The sequence below is a fragment of the Podarcis filfolensis genome (assembly GCF_964270895.1).
Source record: "Podarcis filfolensis genome assembly, chromosome: 2".
Lineage (NCBI taxonomy): Eukaryota > Metazoa > Chordata > Lepidosauria > Squamata > Lacertidae > Podarcis > Podarcis filfolensis.
The window spans coordinates 74965785-74987383 of record NC_139605.1 but is presented as its reverse complement, the minus strand read 5'-3'; the positions used below and the strand labels follow the sequence as shown (position 1 = coordinate 74987383).

The 21599-nt window shown below is 41.8% G+C and overlaps 1 protein-coding gene across 5 annotated transcripts in view; it reads right to left on the bottom strand.

The window, feature by feature from the left end:
• HTR4 (5-hydroxytryptamine receptor 4) overlaps window positions 1-21599 on the bottom strand; it is a 169888-nt gene that overhangs the window by 2637 nt on the left and 145652 nt on the right. For 3 of the 5 annotated variants that reach the window (XM_083597356.1, XM_083597355.1, XM_083597353.1), the window contains 2 exons: window positions 7146-9998; window positions 6514-6897 (listed from right to left, as the gene is read on the bottom strand). Coding sequence is in view for 4 of the 5 variants with exons in the window: in XM_083597355.1 (XP_083453481.1) it covers window positions 9911-9998 (88 nt within the window). In the remaining variant the exon portion in view is untranslated. Of the gene's footprint in view, window positions 1-3522; window positions 3645-5180; window positions 5275-6513; window positions 6898-7145; window positions 9999-21599 lie in introns of those variants that run through there. The other 2 variants (XM_083597354.1, XM_083597357.1) reach the window with 2 other exon arrangements.

The window sequence follows — 21599 nt, the reverse complement described above, 5'->3', positions numbered from 1 at the left end:
TGTGTAAATAGAATGATAGAACTGCATAGTTGGAAGGGACCTTGAGGGTCACCTATTTCTAGTCCAACAACCTGCAATGCAGGAATCATGACCCAGACATTAAGAGTTCTGTGCTTTGCTAACTGAGCTGTCTACAAAGATACCACATTCTCTGTTGTACCTCGTTCCAAAGGAAACGCAAACCCTGGAAAAGTGCTGGAACCCCAGCAATTTTGCACCACTCGGGAGAGTGGGGGGTGGCATGCAACAGTATTAATGTGTAAGTATTTTTATGTATACCACAATGCATATAACACTATCTTTTTATGCGCTGGTTACTTTTGGAAACCTGGACTGTGCACGTGTATGCTATGTTTATAATAGTATACCTATAATAATACATACAATATGTGAAGATTGTATTTTTAGTGGAACTGGCAAAAACACAAAAACCCACATTTCTGAGATCAAGGAGTGAGATATAAATTAGAAAACATCTGCAAATAAGTTTGATATCAAGCTTTGATGATGTCCATCCCTATTTTGGGAGTATAGCTTCTAAATATAACCCCAAATAGCTGAAGAAGATCATATATGAGCATTAGAGGTAACTAACTTGAACAGTTCCGAGGGTTATCTGCCTGCATAATCTATTCCCTTTCAAATTGTGAATGGAATTCAAGCCTCAGTAAACTAAGAATGCAGTCTGCTTGATTTACCCTTTAATCTTCTGTTTGTTTAAAACTCTTCATAAATATGTTGCGAGAGAGCAGAATCTTGCATTCCAACTACAACAGGGATATCTGCAAAACATTCCTGACGTGATTGAAAGTTTTATCATTACAGATCTCTCCCTGGTACATAACTTTATTAAAACTAATGGATCTCCAAGAATAAACATAAAGGGTTTCATATTTTTGTCCAGTTGCATAAGAAGTCTCAAAAGTAGCCAGAAACTCATCTTGGTATCCAGACAAAATAAATTATAAAAAAATCCAGCTGTCAGTGCACTGCCCTGTTCCACCCCTAGATGTAGCTGCATTACAAAACTTAAATCACTTACCTGCATTGGTGTTTCGGTTTTAAAATATATAAAACTGAACAAAAATAACAGAATACTAAAGTTAGCTACAGGATCACATTTTTTTCCTGGAGCCGTACTAGAAAAACACTTTTTTAAAAAATTTTGTTGAAGATGCTTGCCTGTAATGCTGTAATCCTGACCAATTTGCTCAGAAGTAAGTCCTATTGAATTCAGTGGACCTTATTGCTAGGTAAATAGGGTTAGGACTAATACCTTTAGTAAGAATGTAGCGTGTACATATATATATATCTAGGTTCTTTCAAATGCTTACTAGTAGGTTTGGGGGTGGTTTTTTTGTGTGTGTGCCTGAAAGATGATTGTTGGAACCTATACACTGTATTTATTTGCTGGGTCCATTAATGGGAGTAACTCCTGTGAATTCATGTAAAAACCCTAACTGCCAAGCATTCACGGAGTGAAAATAAGTAGGCAAGGAAGCCCGTGCTGAAGTATTAAATTTGATTTTGCTTTGGTTCTCTGTCACACTCATGGCTCTCAGAGCTTAGGTGGAGAGAGATTATATTTTCAGTTTCATGCTTTGCAGCTGAAACCTTGGTTAGTAAACATACTTTGGTGTCTTGTATTATACTTCCTGAACAGTGTGCTGTAGTTATTGCATCAAATCTGTTATCTACCAAATAATGTTCATGGGTAAGCACAGCAGAACCACGTCACTGGTAGGAGATGTGTCATCAGAGAACTGAGTGGGCAGGTAAGATAAATCCTGCATTTGGGGAAAAGTACAACCTAAAATTCTCCATCTCTCCAGAAACCGTTATTAGGAAAATCACAGCAAGGCTGGCAGTTGTGGTGTTATCAGCCAGTCTTTTCCACCACTGATTGATTGTGAAACCTCTAACTCTAAACTCTCAAATGCGGAGTGACTGAAAGGCAGACAGCAAGGATGTAAGAACTGGCCCCAGGGGTGCCTCTTTCCAGTCTGTTTGCCTTTCAATGGTCCATTTAGTTGTAGCAGGAACACCCACAGCAGATTATGGCATTACAGAGGGAGAGGGAATTGGCCTGGGAGAAGATTGTGTGCCATTAGGCATCCCTCCCATTCATGTGCTCCCAGCTCAGTTTCCTTCCAACTTCACATGGCAGGCCCATTGTTCAAAGGGGTGGCCCCAGCTCCGTGGAACCAAGGAGGGTGGGTAGAAGGAGCAAACGAACCCTTTCCTTTGCAATGTCCTCCTCTCAGACTGCAAAAGATTTTCAGTACATTCAGTAATTGACATCTTGTCTCCATTCAATGCCACCCAAAATCTACTACCCACCACAGTACATGTGATGGTAGTGTTGGCTGTGTTATATAAATGGACTTTCTCAGCAGAGGGGAAACTTTTTCTAGATCCTTATCTCCCCAGCCCTGGAGGACCAAATCTGACAGATCTGCTGTGCTTTGAAACCCCTTGGACTTCAAAGCGCTGGGCTGTTTGAAAGCCCTTTTGCAAACAGCCCTATACTGCTCTTTGAATGTCCCCAAGCTGGTTCTCATGGTTCAAAGAGAAGCATGGGGCTGTTTGATGTTGCAGGGCAGATGACCAGTATTAAGTGTCTGAGGGCCAAAGCTCCTTAAAGTTCCACCTGACTCCTTATGCTTCACTTTTATCACTTAGAGCTCAACCATGCCTAGAAAGCACGGGGCAAATGAAAAACCTCTCGGACCAATGCTTTCTATGCATGGGATAAGCAGAAGTGTGAACAAGCCCTGATATCTGCTGATGGGAAACTTCTAGTGGTCACCTGTCATATGGCTGGCCTTCACTGGGGGCTGAGCCTTTGATATGGCAGGCCCTGTTCTATGGAAATACCTACCAGTAGAGGTTCAGCAGGAATACTCCCTGACTTCCTTTAGACATCTTCTGAAAACTGCCTTATTTAGACAGGCCCTCACAATACAAATTTAAAAATCAGATAGCAAGTGATGGGAATGACTCCTATCTAAGCCCCCAGAAAACTGCTACTAGTTAAGAGTAGACAGTACAGTCGTACCTTGTTTTGTGGCCGGGATCCTTTCTGGAGCCCTGGCCGCTAGCCGAAAAGGACGCAGGGCAAAGCGCCACGTCTGCACATGTGTGTGGAGCAGTATGCGCTTCTGCGCATGCACGAGCAGCAAACCCGGAAGTAACCCGTTCCAGTACTTCCGGGTTTGCTGCGGACGTTCACCGGAATGGACGCTAGACGAGGTGAACGGTTGCGGAGGTATTACTGTACTGGGCTAGAAAAGCAAATATCTGGTGCAATGCAGCTTCCTAGATTCCTGACTCTGTACGCATAATATTGCTAGGCTCATGCTGCTGGAAGTGAGGGATAACAAACTAAGAACATGAAGATTTGAAATACAGCAGACCTCAAAGGTGATCTGAGAAGACTCTTAACCCAGCGTCCACAGAATTGTTCTAACACGCTCAGTTGCCCTGTGGACATGTTGGGCCTTTCCATTGTTTGCACTGTACCTTTTGAGGTCTTTGTTCTGTGCTGGTGCCTTCCCTTCTTTCATTCTGTAGCAAGATTGGAGCAACAACTTCCTGGGTCACAGAGGCCAGACATGAAACTTACTATGTGCCTGGAAAGCAAACTGAACAAAAATGAAAGTTGCATTATTTGGTCTCAGAGGCAGTGCCAGGTTTTAGGAGGCCCTTGATTAAATACCTGGGGGGGGGCACTACAACTTTGGCACTTCTGGTAGACCCCCCCCCAATAACTTTTACTTTTAGTGGATGCTGCTACAGCTGTTCTTTTCCTGGTTGTTACTGCCCATCTTCTAATGGCCATCATCATCCCATTTCTCTTTCCTTTCTTACCTTTTGAGGAGGGTTGTGGGGTTGATCTTCACCCAAATGCCAGTGCCACCACCTGCCATCTCACCACTCCCATCACTACTGTGGGTAGTGGGTGGCTGGTCTGCTAGCTGGAGCAGGTGAGCAGCAAGGGAAGGTGCCTGCCAGCAGCAAGTATGCAGAAGCCCATCACTATTTTAAATATTTTCTGAAAATGAGAGGAAGTGAGCGCAGCTCCTAAAATGGCAACTTTAGGGATGTGGGACGAAGGAAGACACTCAAATAGCAAGAGGTCTACCTGCTATATGCTCCACAGTTCTCCTAGGTACTACCTTTGGGGACTGTGGAGCCAAAGTGGATGTACTTACTGCCCATCTCATCATACTCACAGTAAGTTTTTACCATTAAATAAAAAGTGTGGTTGGGTGGATATTTGGCACTTCCTAGTATGCCACAGCTTGCGGCCGTGTGTCCTTCACAGCTGCCACCTGTCTGGCAGTTGTCTGAGCCCTGAGCTACATGTGCGAGACTCAGATCTATGCCCCTAATGGGGCTAACATGACCAGTATTCCACCTTCAGGCTGGTCGGTCTTCCTGTAATTCTTCTGGTTTGCAGCGGAGAAACTAAAAATAGTCCTTTTCAGGATTAAGAAGACAAATGTGTGATCTTCCTAAACTCTGCCTGGAAATTATCAGTTGAGGAAGGGAACAGTCAATGAGCTAAAGACTCATCTAAATATTAAGCAAAGTTGACAGATCAAAACACTTTCACAGATTCCTACAGAATGACTATTTACAAGCACTAGAAGATTCTGTAGCCATCTTTGGCTTTCTGCTATCTCTATTGTAATTACGTTCAACAAATGCCATGCATCTGCTAAATTTTTCCAGCGCCTGACTGCTGTCACAGTTCTGTTTTATGGATTGTGCTTGCAGCATTAAAAAATATGCTTATTGTGTCTAGTACATAAAAAAAACATAGTGCTATCCCTTGATCACCCTTACAGTTAAGCAGTTCCATTTGGGTGAGGGAGGACACATGAAAAGCTTTTGCCTGATCAGACTTTTTATCAATAGCCTTGGGCTCATTCATGCATTATAACTAGAGTCTACTCTGCAGTAAGCAAGTGGTAATTCAAAGAAATAAATAATAATAAGCACCAGATGTAATGCTTCATTCTACATTAACTACAAGAACCTCTCTTGGCAATCCTGTTTCTCAGGGTCCACAGTATTCCAAACTTACATATTGGTTTTGTGTCTGTATCTGTCTCTCCTTTGCTGGATCATGTATTTGTATGATCTTCTAGCATACAAACTGTAACTGGAAAAATGCAAAAAACCATGACTAGACTTACCACCGGTGAGGACACCACCCTTATGAAGAAGAGCCAAAGAGGTTGGTACTTTCAGTTTAGAAAAAGACAACTAAAAGGAAGAAAACAATCATCAATAGTGATGGGAAGTGGATAGACTGAATGGGCTTTCTCTTAAGACTACACATTTTAGCTCTCTCAATGAAATTAATTGGCAAGGAGCTCCAGGTTGATAAAAGAAAGCTCTTCGTATGCTGCTTAATAAACTCATGTAATGTATTACCACAGGATGGCTCTAGCTTTGATAGCTTACAAAAAAACAACAACCCCCCCACAAGTTCATGCTAAATGATCAACCATTAATATTGAGAGAGAAATGGAACCCCTCTATTTCAACAAAGTATAAGGCTAAATACCAGATCCTAAAGACAAGCTAACCATCACCACCACGATCTAAGGCACAAACGGAAGGGGTTGGTTAGGCAGCAACACCTCCAATTGTGGAGCGAGTGCAAACATTTGCAGAGAGCCTTTAAAATCAACATTCCCACACATCGGTACTTCATATGGTTAACATTGCTGGAACTGTGTCCTATATGCATGACTTCTGACAATTGTACAGTGTGCCAGATTTTAAGTATATGATTCCCCTTCAAAAGGAATAGCTTTGAAAGCATGCATTTCAACACTGAATTATATTACTCATCTTTTCCTTCCTAAATACTAGTTCAAAAAAAGATTCTGCTTTATGGCACACCATTAGACTGACCGCCTGGTGCACAAAAACTGTGGCAGTCACTTAGCTGAACCTCTCACATAAGCCAGGCAATCTCTATCAGCTTGTACCCCTGGCATTTGAGAAGCACATATCCATTTATTGCTTTGCATCTTCTAGACAGGGCTGATCAACTTCTAATTGAAGTGTCTGACCTCTCCTCTGCACTCCTGTTCAGATCTTCTGCTTTATATGCATCAGTCTTCTGTTTGTGAAATGCTTTTATTAGATTTCCTTTTACCATGATTTAGAAATGAACAGAGCTTACTGAGAATGGTGCAGTCAGTGCTTCTGTACAGTATCTTAACAGGTGCCTGTTATTTCCATGAAGTGAAGAGCTAGAGTGTTTGTCACAGATCACACGTAGGAACATAAAATCTAGGAGGCATTGTTACAAACTCCTGCAAAAATCAGTGCTGGCATTTCAGTTTATCACCAAAGAACCCAACATATTTGCTTTTTCATTGGGATTCATTGTTTTTCAGTTTATGCCCTATAGAGAATGGACCATGAGAAGAAACAGATCACCCTGAACAGTTGCTATAGCTGGGAAGAGTTTTGAAGAATGACCAACACTTGTCAATAAAACACTGTTTTATTCAACAGGAAATCATGTCCTCCAAATATGTCAGATAAAGGAGTCTGCACTTGTTCACAATAATATAATTCAGCCAAGCTTACATATGAGCTCTCAGTGGCACAAATCCCAGACCCACACAATTTTTAATGAAATTTGGTTTTCAGATTATTGGACATAGTATACATTTTAAAAAACCATATAGGTAGTTTTTAGACATTCATCCAGCCAGTGCTTTTTTTCCTTAAAAAAATCTTTAGGGGTACTCTCATTTTCCTACTCATATTGAAATACTGCCCCTCAATGAGGCCAAACTTAGATTCACAAAATGTTTAGGGGTATGTGTACCCCCAGAAAAAGCACTGCATGCAGCCATGTAAAAGCTGCATTACAGTGGTACCTCGGGTTACATACGCTTCAGGTTACATATGCTTCAGGTTACATACTCTGCTAACCCAGAAATAGTGCTTCAGGTTAAGAACTTTGCTTCAGGTTGAGAACAGAAATCGTGCTCCGGCGGTGCGGCAGCAGCAGGAGGCCCCATTAGCTAAAGTGGTGCTTCAGGTTAAGAACAGTTTCAGGTTAAGCACGGACCTCCGGAATGAATCAAGTATTTAACCCGAGGTACCACTGTATCTCCAAGCAGGGCTGCTTGGGTAGGTCTTTCTCCTGGAATCTATACCTGCTCCTGGAATGGTGCTCATTCCATGAGAAAGATGCAAGCAAGTATTGCCTCTTCACATGGTTTGGTCATTTCAGTCACACAGGAGCTTCTTGTGAGTAAGTGGCTCCCATGTGGTTGGGAGGAGGAAGAATATTTCAATGAAAGGTGAAGATGGCTGGATTTCCTGATGAAAGCAATCTGCTGGCTGTCATCTGACATAGACAGGGTGCAGGGCAGCAGAATAAAGGCTAACTTCCAGAATTGCCCATAGAGGTGGAGGGGCAGGCAAAATATGATGTGTAATGTGGTGGTAGTGGCAGCTTCCCCTCAAAAACAAAGCAGCATGGGCTGGCCTTGTGGGTGGTGAAGAGGAAGGTTAAAATGTAAATTTGGCAGCTGATATGTCATTGTTCCAGGTTCTCTAGTTTCTGCGGAGCAGGACAAGTATGAAAGAAGTGAATCACTTAGTCTCAACACAGGGCCACACGGGTGGCCCATTTTAGCTCCTCTGCCTTTACAACACTGGTGAGATCGTGCAGTCTAGTTTTCTCTGGGGTTCATAAAGCTCATGCTTCTGCTCACTTCCCTTTGGGTATGGCAGCACACAACAGCGAGCATGCAAAATATCCAAAGGATTTCTCCCCACCCCCAGCTGGGTTACGCTAATCTGTAAAGCTAGTTGCACAGGCTGGTTAGAGCCTACCCAGCAGAATGAAGTACGCTTTGCACCTGTGTACAGCAGAGACTGGGCACAGTAAAATAGCACTCTAAGTCCCCATAGTTTGGGGCCAGCTGCACAAGCAACAAGAGTCTGCAGAGCAACACCAGGGTAAAAGCCATAGACTCATCCTCTCAACAAGAGTAGACCAATGAAATGTCCTTTGAATTGCATTTGTTTTGTTATAAAAGCTGTCTTTTCCTTCTTCTTTTAAAACAGTGAATAGCTGTCACATGGCAACAGAAAAATAAAACTGTTTTTTAAATAAAAAACAAAACACTAATGAAAATGTTTTAGCTCCTAAACTCAGAAGACGTCCATGGGAAAATAAAAATTCCCTTAAAATAATAATAAATAATGTTTTTCTCCTATACACTTAAAAAAAATATCTGTACATAATTACACAATGTAACAAAATACCTGTTGTCCAGAGCGAGGTTATCATCTTTAGGTTAGATCTTCATTGAAGGAGAATACAGATCCATGCTTGGATCTGTACATTTCTCATGATGTGAAAATCAAACTCCCAGAGTCCTTCGGTCTACAGCAAAGCTGATAAACATAACATGCAAAGAAAAGCGGAGCTACCACTGATAAGGAAGGCAGTAACATCTGCATGCAGGAAACTGCTGACATAAGCATGGCTGACATCCTTTTGAGGGACAGTTGCACAGGGAAAATATCTGAAGTTCCAATAAAGCATTAGAAAAGAAAAGAAAAAAGCCCTGCAAAGGTGCTAGGGGTCTCAAACCAGGACCTCCAGCAGGCTCCAACATCTTGCCACCAAGGCAGCATCTCCACTGAAGGAGTTGTGGGTACCACATAAACAGCATTACAGGTCCCACCAGCTGAAACAGCACTCAGGCAGCTGTCCCAGCCTAGGGAGCCAATGAATCTTTGCCTAGCTCAATAGAGCCTTAGTCCTGGGACTTCCTCATCATTCTGAACAACCCGTCTCCTACCAAGATGGCCATTCCAGAAGGCATATTTACTTGTCCCACCCTTCTCACGTAAGCAGCAGCTGTTGGCACTGCAACTGCCTCTAGTGTCTTCTTCCCTGTCTTACATCATGTACCTGGATTCCCACCTGGGTGCCTGCCTACTCCCTAACTGAGGGCTCTGCTCCTGTTACTGCCTGGGGTCATCAGCAAATACTGATAAACCCTAAGACACAAAAGTAGCTACTGGTCCATCACACACAGTCCCTGAGCCACAGAGCCAGCTTTTGGCAAAATGGGGCAAGTAAATGAGTCAATCAGTTTTCCAAACTGAGGGGGCAGATGGAGACATCTTAGTGATAGAATCTGCGACTGTTCATCGTTTAATCTTCACATTGTGCACAGTAGATCAGTTTGGTGGGAGCCTGCAGCACTTCATACCGCAATCAGTTCCATATCCCTAGGCCACAACGTAGTTCTCTTTGGGCTATTCGTGCTCCTCAACTTATTTTGGCCAGGAGACATACTAGGGTGGGGGAACATGCATAGCGTGACTGCCACTTTTCTTCTTGCACAGCTGGGGGAGTACATTTCTTGAGTAAAAGCTCACAATTAAAAACAGCTGAGAAAAATAGTATCAGTTCCTTGTTTCTTTTTGGTTAAGCAAAAGTGTGGTTTGATATTAGCACTTCAAGTCAAATTCTGGGAGAAGATTCATATTGTTGCCACATAGCAATACAAAAGAGAGACAGAGACAGAGAGATGTGTATAGACACATCTGTTGAAGCAAATGCAAGAACCATCAAGCATGTTGCTTACTGTTTGCGCATCACATGCAAAGCACTATGACTTTTCCAGGCATCACTCCGCAGCAACAAAAAAAGGACCTCCCTCCTCCTCTCTGCAGACTGCCTAATCCTTCCGGTTGGTAAGCACATCCTTGCTGTTGCTGCTGATGTCAAATCAGTAGAGGAGAGCACTATGGCAATGCAGACAACATTGATCTGGCAATAGGTTCCTGGTGCACCATCATCTTGCAACTGTCCTGCATGGCAGATCACATTCTGGGACCTTAGTCAGAAGCAGGACTCTTGGGATTCTGGGTCATTATGGATCGGAAGCTTGTCATGTTCCTGGGGTTGCCCATTATACAAGACTGTATACCTACAGAAAAGGAGGAAGGGAGGGAAAGACCACATTAGAACAAGTGCAAGGAATGCCAGGGGCGGGGAGAGCCTTTCTGATATGCCTAAGCAGGGTGTCTCTTAACAAGTTACATTGGGGGGGGGGGAGCCATGACTGTTTAAAGCGATATAAGAGTGCTTTAAATGCATCATGTGGATGTGAGCTAAGAACATGTGCACTAAACTACTTGGCTGTGGAAAATGACTTTAATTTGAAATGTAGTGACTAAAAGGAAAACCAAGTATTTCTAGTTATCCTGCATCATTTGGATACACAATTATCAGATGCAGTTAGCTGTACAGATTAGCAAAAATCTTTATCCTATTTAGTACAAACACAAACTTCCACTCTCTCCTATATAGACAACTTGTGGACACGTCACCTCAAAGGATTGGACCCATAAGGGAACCCACCTTAATAATATTGTCCTTGCAACCTGGTCAGTTCCAAAATTTAGTAGCAGCACCTTTTACAGGCCAACTCTGCTTGGTATGCCACATTTTGGGGGGCTGATACAAGCTCTCTGGTGCACTGCCCAGTATGGCTGGGGCAGTACTGAAATATGATGGCCATTTGTTGTGGGATGAGGCTCCAGACTGAGCCCAGAGTTCTACTCCTGCACCAACACATCATCACCTGCTGATTTTCTATTGGGAAGGAGGTAGCAATCAGGCTTAATCTAGACACCTCTTTCTGCTATCAGTACACAAACCAAGATGGAAGCAGTGCAGTGTTGAACCTCTATTTTTGGGTGGTTGGAGAGAAAAGAACCCAAACAGGACAGGTAATCACCAGCCACACAGATACATCACTTACTTATGAGTTAAACAAGAGAGGGAGGGAATGGCTTAAAGGCATATGGGTACTTTCTGCTAACCTGTAGGTAAAAACTTAACTAAGGATACTTCAAGTTTTAACTAGATAGTCTCCTACCCCACTTCTGAATTCGAACTGGGGCCCTGGGGAAACTTATGGGACAGAAGGTGCAAGGTATAATTTAAAAAAGAAATCTAGAAAAAAGTTGGTGTCAAGTATTATGGCTCGATAATCTTCTTGGCTCACATTTTCTTAAGGTACAAATATACAACTGTAGAAATCAGTTCCACCTGGCTGCTGCAATTTTAAATAACATCCACTGTTTTTCACACTTCCCATCTCGCTAAACCCTCTTTCCCCTGGTTATATGAAAAAGAGAAAGTAAATAATCCCCAATTCTAATGATTCAGGCTTACAGTTAGCAATTGCTTAGGAGCCCAGACTAGGCTATTTTAGTAGATGTGTTGCCTTGAAATAAGCCTTCCACCATCTGTTCAGCTCTATAATTACAAATGCAAACAACATAATTCACAATTGCATCATAAGAACACAAAGCAGAGAGATTAGGATGACTATGTTTGTTATTGCATGCTGTGAAGCATCTGTTTCTCTATCATTTTAGGGCACAGGTGGGAAGCAAGCCCTGAGAATAGCCTCTGTTTTTTATGACCAGTCAGTAGATCACACTGGAAGGTTTATATGTAGAAGTAGTTGCTGGAAGCAGCTGATTTGACACAATCATATGCACATCAGTTAGTGAACACAAGGCACTTTAAGACTTGTACAGTACATCCAGGAACAGGGCTCATCTGCTCCTTCAGAGGGAGTCTAACCCCATCCAAGGGAATCACCCACTAACAGCACCTCAGTCTTATCGGGATAAAGATTCAGTTCATTACCGATGCCAAACATTGGCCTAGCACAGGCATAGGGAAACTCAGTCCTCCAGATGTTTTGGGACTACAACTCCCATCATCCCTAGCTAACAGAACAAGTGGTCAGGGATGATGGGAATTGTAGTCTCAAAACATCCAGAGGGCTAAGTTTGCCTATGCCTGGCCTTGCATATCCAGTGCCACACCAGCAGGTGTAAAGGAGAAACAGAGCCACGTATCATCAACATACTGCTGACAATTATTTTTATGCCAATGCTGATGGTGTTTTTCTTACTAAATAACTTGAAGTGACTCACATTAAAACAAAATTAAAAACAATAGAAGCTGAAAAACACAGCAATACAATTAGAAGGGTAAAAAAATGCACAACAAAGCCCTGTAGTGGCTTCATGTAGATGTTGAACAGCACTGAGCCCTGTGGCATCCCCACATTGAAATCAGCATGGAGCCGAACAACCCCAAGTACCCTCTGGAGATAGCCATCCAAGCAGGAAGAATCACAAAAGGGAACTACCCATATGCTTTGTGTGCAGAAGATCTCAGGTTCAGTCATGCTTTAATCTTTTAAAAACTGAATTTCAGAATGTTTTAACCTAATCTCAACCCTCCACTGCCAAGTTATCTGAGAGCTCTCTTTTTAGCTATAGTCCCAAGTTCTATGATCTACAAGGTTTTGGAGAAGAGAAAGACACATTTATTATGAAAAGAAAATGTACGCTTTGACTTCCTCTGCTCTGTTATGGGAAAGCAAACCTTTATTAAATATATTTCCTCATCTTCTTCCGCTGCTGAAAGTTTACTGAACCTTTTAGTAAACCTTTGGCAGAAAAAAAGGAAGCAGAAGAACAGACATAATTAATATTAAGTCTTACTTTGTTGTGACAGAGTAGAGGAAATAAAAATGTACTGCTTTTAATAAATCTCTCCCTCCCCCCCCCCTCCTTCTGAACCAGAGCAGCCTGAGACTAGTGTTTTTTGCACAGTGTACTGTGGAATGCGTGGACCTGCTGAAGTATGTGACTCATAGGAGTCTAAGAACACCTTTCAAAAATTGTCAGAAATAATTTAGCCACATGGGCTTTAAAAACTGGACAAAAGAGAAGCGTGAAGAATCATTTTGCAACACCCTCCCCTCACAGTTTCTTCTCTAGCTCAGTCTTAGGCATAAGGCCTCTCCACCCCAAAAATTAAAAACCTGTGTGCATGCACAGGGAAGCAAATCTCTGTATGCATGACCACAGTTGACCTCAGACTTCAGATTGAAACCCAGGATTCAGACATAATGGTGCATTATTGATAATAGGATGTTGAGGGAGAAGACTAGACGGGAGGAGTACTCAGATCCATGGGACATAGAGTCAGGTAATTTTTTTAAAACTAAGTACAATCTATTTTTTAGATTTAAAAATAAAGCCAGGAGCCAATAATTACAGGGAAAGTTAGCTAAATTCAGCTTTTTTTAAAGTCTTGCTCACAATTCTAAGACGTAGTACCAAGACAGAATTTTAGGAAGCAGTAACTTTAGCATCACATACAGGACACAGTGAAAACCGTGATGGTTCAAAGCGCTATTTTGTGCTTCATCTACTCTTTTTCCATTACCTAATGCAGTCATTAAATCTGCTTTTCCGAGGGTCAGAGATTACTTAGTAGTTTATCTTGCCTTACTTTATCCCAGAAACGGAAATAGCTATGGAATTACGGCTGTTACTCTACAGTCTTGAGACATTTCAGCAATCGACAATAGAAATAGTTCTTTCCGGAGTTGCTTTATTTTAAAAATGAGACAATCTTCCCATAGCTCTAAATTGCTGCAGCATAACAAAACCCCATAAGCATTAGAATACACTTCTGTCAATTCCACATACTTTGTGCCATCACAGATAGTTTGATGCAGTATTAGTTATAGCATAAAGCTGATTTCAAATACAGAAGTTTTTATGAGAATTTCTCAGAGCTCACAACCTCCTGTTGAGCATGAATCATCACAGAAAGCTCTCTCTGGGAAATAGCAACACGATCAAGCTCTGACGACTACCACTTCTGGTTTCTGTTATTTCTTGTGCTCACTTAACTCCCATCAAAGCAATAAGATGGAGGACATTCTGTGAGTCTGCAGTCCCTTAATGGTGCACAGCCCGCCCACCTCTCTGCAGAGTTCAGTGGGGGGGAAGTTTCCACTGATCACCAGTAATTACTAGTTTGTGGTTCTGGTGCTGAGTCACCCAACAGCACATTTCCCCTTGTGCTCAAGCCAACTCCCGGCTGTTATATAGCAGCAGGCTGTGAACAGGAACTAGTCCAAAAGTAGTCAACATAGTGCCCTCCAGATGTTGTTCAGCTATAACTCCCATTCTCCCTGATCATGGGCCAAGCTGGGGTGGAGCAGATGGGAAATGGAGCCCAACAACAACTGGAAGGGCACTACGCCGGCTACCCCTGATCTAATTCTTTAGAACCTCTTGACGATGTGCTTCAATTGATACCAGTGTCTTTCCCAGAAAGGGCTGGCCCTGCCATGAGGTAATGTGAGGCAACTGCCTCAGGTGGCAGGATCCATGGGGGGCAGCAGATGTGGGCTCCCAGGAATGCATCGCCTGCTTCTGTTGCTGCCACAACAGCTGTAGCACACTCCTTGGCGGCTGAATCTGCCACTTCCTCGTTGCCCCCCACCCCTGGCGGCTCTACAGTGGCCTCTAGGTGAATAGGAGGTGCTGCTGGTTTCTTCCCACCCTTCTTCCTGATGTAGGTTTTCACCCACCCCTTCTTCCCTGGCAGAGGGGGATGCCATTTTGTGATTTGCCTCAGGTGTCAAAATGTATTGGGCCAGTCCTGTCCCCAGAGATTAGATTCAGAGTCATTCACAAGCACCCAACTGGCACTGTCCTAGTTATGTTCCTGTGAGGAACAGCTGTGTTTTTCAAGAATACATTCAGAACTCTTTTTACTCCAACAGACAAACAGGTTGGATCTCACCTCTTTGGGTGTGGGAGGATGAGGCCATAAGTACAAAGTGACTGACTTACTCAGAAAAAGAAATGTTCAAAACTCATATGCTTATGTGAACCAAATAATCAAGCCCATCCTAACATTTGCAGTCTTAGGCTGGAACTAGGCATTTCAAATGACACAAGGTGTCTGCTGAAAAGGGCACAGTGAAAGCGTCCAGATGCTTCAGGAGGCTATGAAGCGAGGGCAGATAGCCAGCTCTTTCAGAATGTGTTAAAAACCAGCTCTTTGCATATTTGCTGACAAGCGGGAAGAAAAGAAAAACTGCTTTCGTAGTAGCTTACCCACTCAAAAGTGCCTTACCCACTCAAAAAGTGGGTGGGTGGGAAAGAACACACATTTATATTCCTGGGGAAAATAGCCATTTTGTTTGTTTTGCTTGCTGAGTGAAAGTATACTGTTATGTACTGAGTTGAATAGGATCCAAACTGCAGCAGTCTGATTGGTCCTAGAACAATAGGATTCAGAATGCAGCAGTCTGATTGGTCCTAGAACAATGCAGCAGTATGATTGGTTGGCAGGAACCACCCAATCATGCTCCAGATAGAAGTGAATCCACAACCTGATTGGCTTACAGTAGAATTCCGGAATTAGCCAATCATGTGCAGCCCATTGTGTAAATAATGTATATAAAGCAGATACTTTGAGGGGACATTCATTCATTCCTCCTCACCACTATGAGCTGAATAAAGAGCATGAAATCACTTTGCGACTCTGAGTATATTTCATATACCATCACCTGATGGGATTTAAAAGTGCCATAGTCTTTGTTCCTCAGGAAAATATCCTCAAGAGCAAATCTGTCTCAGTAGCTCACATTTCATTTGTAGGTTTTTATCAATGTTATTTGTAGGTTTTTATCAATGCATTAGATTTGAACTTGCTCATTGTGGTCAATCTAACTTTTCCATCTTGGCCAACAATACTCAGCCTCCTGATCTTCCATAAATTTACAGAGTCTTTGTTGCTTATTTCCCAATTTTATATATTATTATTTTATTTCCTAATTTATTCTAAGAAATGGAACGTTAAAGATAACGCTGGCAGTAATTTTTTGAACACGTGTGTCTAGTAGGACTTGACAAACCTTCCTCCACACACCAGTTTCCTCAAAATAAGGACAATGAGAGATATTCTGTTTCTTTCTTGGGGGGTAGGGGAGAAATTTATCTGAAATTTTCTGGGCCTAGTTGCCCCTGAACATATTGTGGTCTGCTAGGAAGCGTGGCCATCAGAAAGAGAGCCCTGTGCACATAGTAGAACCTTTTTAATTAAAGCAAAAAAAAGAGTGGTGGAAGTGAAGGAAAACCCTTTGCCACATTTTAAGGCTAAGTAAGATAGCTGACAGCTCCCTCTCAGACATTTCAGACACATCCTCCTACCCCGCCACACTCCTCACCACCTGAATAATCTTCTAGGATCCAAAGAATGGACCAAAAACATAGTCTAGTAAGATGAACAGGAGAATTGAGTTAGGTCAGAGAAATCCTTGGAGACAGGGGGAAATAGAGGAGAGAAGAGAAAGAGAAAATTATGGCCAACTCTCCTTTTAGGCTAGTACTGTAATGGCTTTCTCCTCCTTGGGAGGCAACTGCCCTGAATGGAATATGAATCCCACTTGTCTAGTTTGGATGCTGCTCATGTCTAAGCAAAAAAACCCCCACAAACCCCAGCACTTGTGTGTCTGCTGAGGGACATGGCTTTGAAAGCTCATTTAAGTTGCTTAGTAGAGGTCAGGAACTTGCTGCTCTCACTGCATGCATCACAGTAATCATTATTTGAGCCGGGCAGTTTAAGCATGAAGGGAAAAGAGATTTCTCTGCACCCCCACCTGCTCTCTCACCTAGAGATGAAGAAGGGGGCTTCCACTCTGTCTTTTCCACTTGCTTAAAACTACATTTTTTGTGGAGTGGTTCTGGCACTCCAATACTGCCTTCTGCATCTTCAAGCAGGCTACTGAGCTGAAGCGTATGCTGTTTGTGCACAGCTCCTGTTCTTTCTAGTGCAGTGTGGAAAACTGTTCCCCTGATCCTCCCCCTCTGCAATCCTTTTAATGGCACCTGCCAAGATACAATGTCTATGGCGGCTGTATGACTCCAATGCCTCTTCCCTGTGGAAATCTACATTCTCAGGTTAGGAGGCAATAGCTCTCAACTGAAAGAAAGAGTGCTACCCTGACTCTTTTTTAAAAGTTGGACACTCTGGTCTGCCAAAAGATGGAAGAGCCACAGAGAAAACACAGATGGTCCACAACTGGGTGCACATTGTGGATGTCCTGCAAAATGTGGGTGGACCAAGCATGGCTGTTGTGGAGTGAAAGCCTTGCATGGAAAGCACTTCATCCAAGGCTATGAAATTATGATTTTTTAAATGGCACAATGTTAAGGATTCTGTTTCCAACAGTTTGTCTATAAAGAGAATCCATTGTAGTAAGTTTTGTTATTGTTACTTTTTTTAACTGTGCAGAAAGTTCAGGAGTACTGAAGCAACCTCCTTCCCCCGCAAAGAAACTCGGTTCAAAACTTTGTTCCCTGATCATTTTAAATACAGCCCTAGGTCCTAACCCTAGACAGCTTTCCTGCCCGTATCGTTTTGTATCTGCATGAGGTTTTAATGCCAAACCAACACCTACCCCTTCTCTCAGAAGCTGTGTTGTGTTTTGTTGCTGACAACTTTGTTCATCACATACTGATTGTTCACAGTCATTCCGTAATATCACACCGCCAACCATTGTCACAGGCCTCGCTGCCAGAAGTGAAATAAAATACAGATTCATAACAAGCCTAATTAGGAGAGTAATAATAGGTTTGTGCAGCCTTCTACTGCCTTAGAAATTACACCCTTTCCCAGGAGGAGGAATTTACCGCTACCCACATATGTAATGTGGAATAATCTCACAGTATGTTTAGTTAAGCTAAAGCAAGCTGGTTTAATTCTGTAAATACTACATGTTATCAAAGAATGCAACCAGGGTAAATAAACAACCTCAACAATAAGAAGTATTATAAAACTGTCATAAGCTTTTCATTTCCTGAAAATTAAAACTTGTTTTGTAAAGTGTTTCCTGGATCTTTCTGCTACTGGTAATCACAAAGAACAAGGGTTTTTGCTATACCAGATCACTGCCTTAAAAACTGGGCAATTATATAAGCAAGCAGGGCTCGATGGCAATATCCTGTGTCTGACCATGGAGGCTAGGAGCAGCTGAAAACCTAACCAAAAGCAGGCAGCATGTCAACATTTTCTTATAGGTCTAACTTGCAACATCTCTGACATGGTTCATGCCAATATTGATGTATGTTGCTTGGCTGAGAGTAGCCGAGTTAGCGTAGGGTTGCGAGCAAGTGTGATGGCAAATTATTATTCTTTTCCATGCACCTATTGAAATATTTGGTGGGCTGTTGTTATTTTCAACACACAGTTTCCTGGTAGACATCCAAATCAGCACATAGCCAGAAATTACAGGTGTCTGACCCTTAAGTGCCCTCAGAGTCCAACAAGCAGATGGTAATAACATAGCAAACCTAGATCTAAGCTACAGTGTTCCTCAAGCTCACGGGTGCATCGAGTTGTTCAATACTACGGTTGTCAAAACAAACAGAAGCTGAAGGTGAGCCGAACCCTTTAATTAAGAAATGCTACTTCAACAACCTCCTGTAATTGAAGCAGATGAGACTGTGTTTATTACACCAATACAAATTATGATTATTAGCCCAGTGGTGCAAATAAAAATTCAGAGACCCATTCCAAGACAGCCAGTGGTCTATTATTATTATTATTATTATTATTATTATTATTATTATTATTTACTCAGCTTTTGTGCAATGGCTTTGAGCAACTTAGACTTTAACCTAAGGGCTATATTGTTAATACATATAAGCATTTTAAACTAAAATAAGTCTCCCCTCCAATGAACACAATAAGGAGCAGCCAGATACCCAGCTAATCTTTTTAAAACCCAGTTGCCATGGTTGCATTCACAATCAAGATGCTCACACATTCCAAAAGTGCCTGTCTTTGAGACTGATATAATGCTAGGTGAATTTTTAAAAAAGTACTAGAGGATAGGTTTGTATAGCATCCTTTCACGCAGAAGATGTATTACACATTTATTCCAAGCTACGCTTGGATAGCTACCAAATGAATCATATACTTTGCAAATCTAGTAGCATCTGAAGGGTTTCCTGAGAATGAGGAATCCCAATACAGACTTGGACCTGATATAAGATGGGACTTCCATTATGGACCATTCTGCAATTTGGAAAACTGCTATACAATAGCTTAGACAATTTCTTTAAGTCACACAACTCAGTTTATGGTCAAGTAATGTTGTAACTTTTAGTAACTTTAAGCTTTCTATAAGATAGGAGGGATAGGATCTAGCAAATGAGCAGAGGGAGGAGTTTTTTTTAGGGGATGAGGCACCTTGATCCACGCTGCCACTTGCTTTATTTCACATAGTGACGGCATTTTGAGCATGGCTCTGAAGATAATAACTAATAATAATTATTATTATTTCTACCCAACCCATCTGTCTGGGTTTCCTCAGCCACTCTGGGCGGCTTCCAGCAAAATATTAAAGCACAATAATTTGTCAAATATGAAAAGCTTCCCTAAACAGGGCTGCCTTCAGATGTCTTCTAAAAGTCAGATAGTTGTTTATTTCTTTGACATCTGGTGGGAGGGCATTCAACAGGGCGGGCACTACTGTGGTTTTAACCATCAGTGTATTTCAAATGGGAGGCAGCTATTATTCAGGCACTCTAGTCCCAAGCAACATTCTGAATTGTGCCCCAAAACAAACTGGCATCCAGCATGGATTCTTGAAGATCTGGCAAACTATGGTCTGTGATGCTTCAGCCAGTTGCATTTTGCACCAGTTGTAGTTTCTGGATAATTTTCAAAGTTCGTTCCACACCAAATACATTGCAGTAGTCTAGTGAGATGTTCCCAGGGCATGGATTCCTGTAGCCTTGATTTTCTCCTTTTTTTCTTTATAGTAATAAGAACTTCACTTGGGAAGATAAGAACAGCCGGGTCTGATGAAATCGTAAGTCACAGCTAATGTAGCCCCCATAATAGCCCCCATAAACTCTAATGTGTAATTTTAGGAGTTGATAACACAGACTTCCATTTAAAAACCAGGAAATTTAAAATGAACCATACAACCATTTCAAGTTTTCAAAGATGTATGTGTAAAAAAGCATACCCCAAACTACAAGAATAACATTGTGTCAAAATAGCTGCTAGTTTTCATTTTTGAGATAAGCTCTCAGGTAATAAACAGGAAACTACCGTACATTTCCTGAAATCACAGAGGAACAAATCCAATGTAGTACTAAGGTGATTGTTCTGTGAGTGCAAGGATTTCTGCATGCATGGCTGAATGATCTCTCCTCCCTCCACAAGGTGTTCTGGAGGTTCTCCTGATCCTCCAAGCCAATCTGAGGGGGGCAGGCATGCATGGGGGTGAGGATGTGGGGGGGAAAGCCCCACTGCGCTACTGGAATTCCTTACATGCGCATCTGCTAGTGGAACTAGTTAGCTGAATCCAGCCTCAACAGTTTCCTTTAATAATAATAAAAACACCTTGCACTCATAAGTTTACCATTTCAGAGATTCCTTTCTACTTTCTGCCTCTTCAAGGATCATAGACAAGTTTTCAAATCTTCTCCACTGCCCCAAATCTAAGAACTTTGAAGATGAAATACAGAATCTTAGAATCAATTGGTTTCATTTTTACAGCACGGTAAGCTATTGTGGGACAAACACATTCCAACTGCTTTTAGGAGCATTCGCACAGGGAAAGGCTTGAAACGTTTCAGAAAGTGCCTGTAGAAGACATGTCACTTTAGCCAGGCAACTTAATTTGCTGTGGGGCTCTTTTGTTTGAGAGACTGGAATTCTAAGTAATTTAAAGGAACACGTTCATTGTGCTTGTTGAGAAAACTAGATAGAGCCACCCACCTATAGAAGCAAAGGCTTTTCTCTTAATTTTTGAAGGGCAGCAATGAGTCCTCTTTTACTGGGCCATGTTTATATTAGTCCTGTCTTTTACTTGTATAGCTTTGTTTTTGGGTTTCTTACTTGGTTGTTTTTAATTGCTTTTGATGTAAGTTGCTTTGGGAGAGACAAGTGACTAACAAATATAATATAATGGAATGGAATAAATAAATAAATAAATATGCAGAGAAAGATCATGTAGGTGGTACAATTTGTACCACTTGAAGTGTGATTATAACATACATTTCTTCTGAACAGCAAAACATATTTTCAGGGTGGGGATGTGGAGAATGGGATGCTCAGTCTAAATCTTATGTCGTGTTTATAACCTTTTGAAAATAAGAAATAAATGGGAACGTGGCCTATGCTGAAATGAAGCCTTTTTGGACATGCCAGTTTCCTCGTGTGATGATTTTTCCATCCTCCCAGATAATGAATAATTCCATCCCTGACACCCCCTTGTTGCTTCACTGCATTGTACATTCATCTAAATACTTCACTAAAACTAATCTTTGCTGATCTTTTCAAAGTCTCAACATAAGATTTATTGGAATATGTCAGGAGTCAGCATGTGCTGGAATAAATGTGACCTTTAAACTAATATTTGGGTTTCTTCCCATCATGGCAGCAATCCTAGTTTTGATATTTTTCACCTTTTCCTTTAGTTATAAAGCATTTTCCACCAGGCATGAGAATCAAACTCAGATTGCAAGTCCCTCAATTGGCAGTTGAAAAGCTCAGTTTGGAAATGGAAGGAATAAAGAATCTCCTAAATGAGAACTGTGTTAGGGATCCATGTGTGACATAGAGATCTCACCATTTTGTTACATAATAGGAAGAAAAAGCCATTAACACA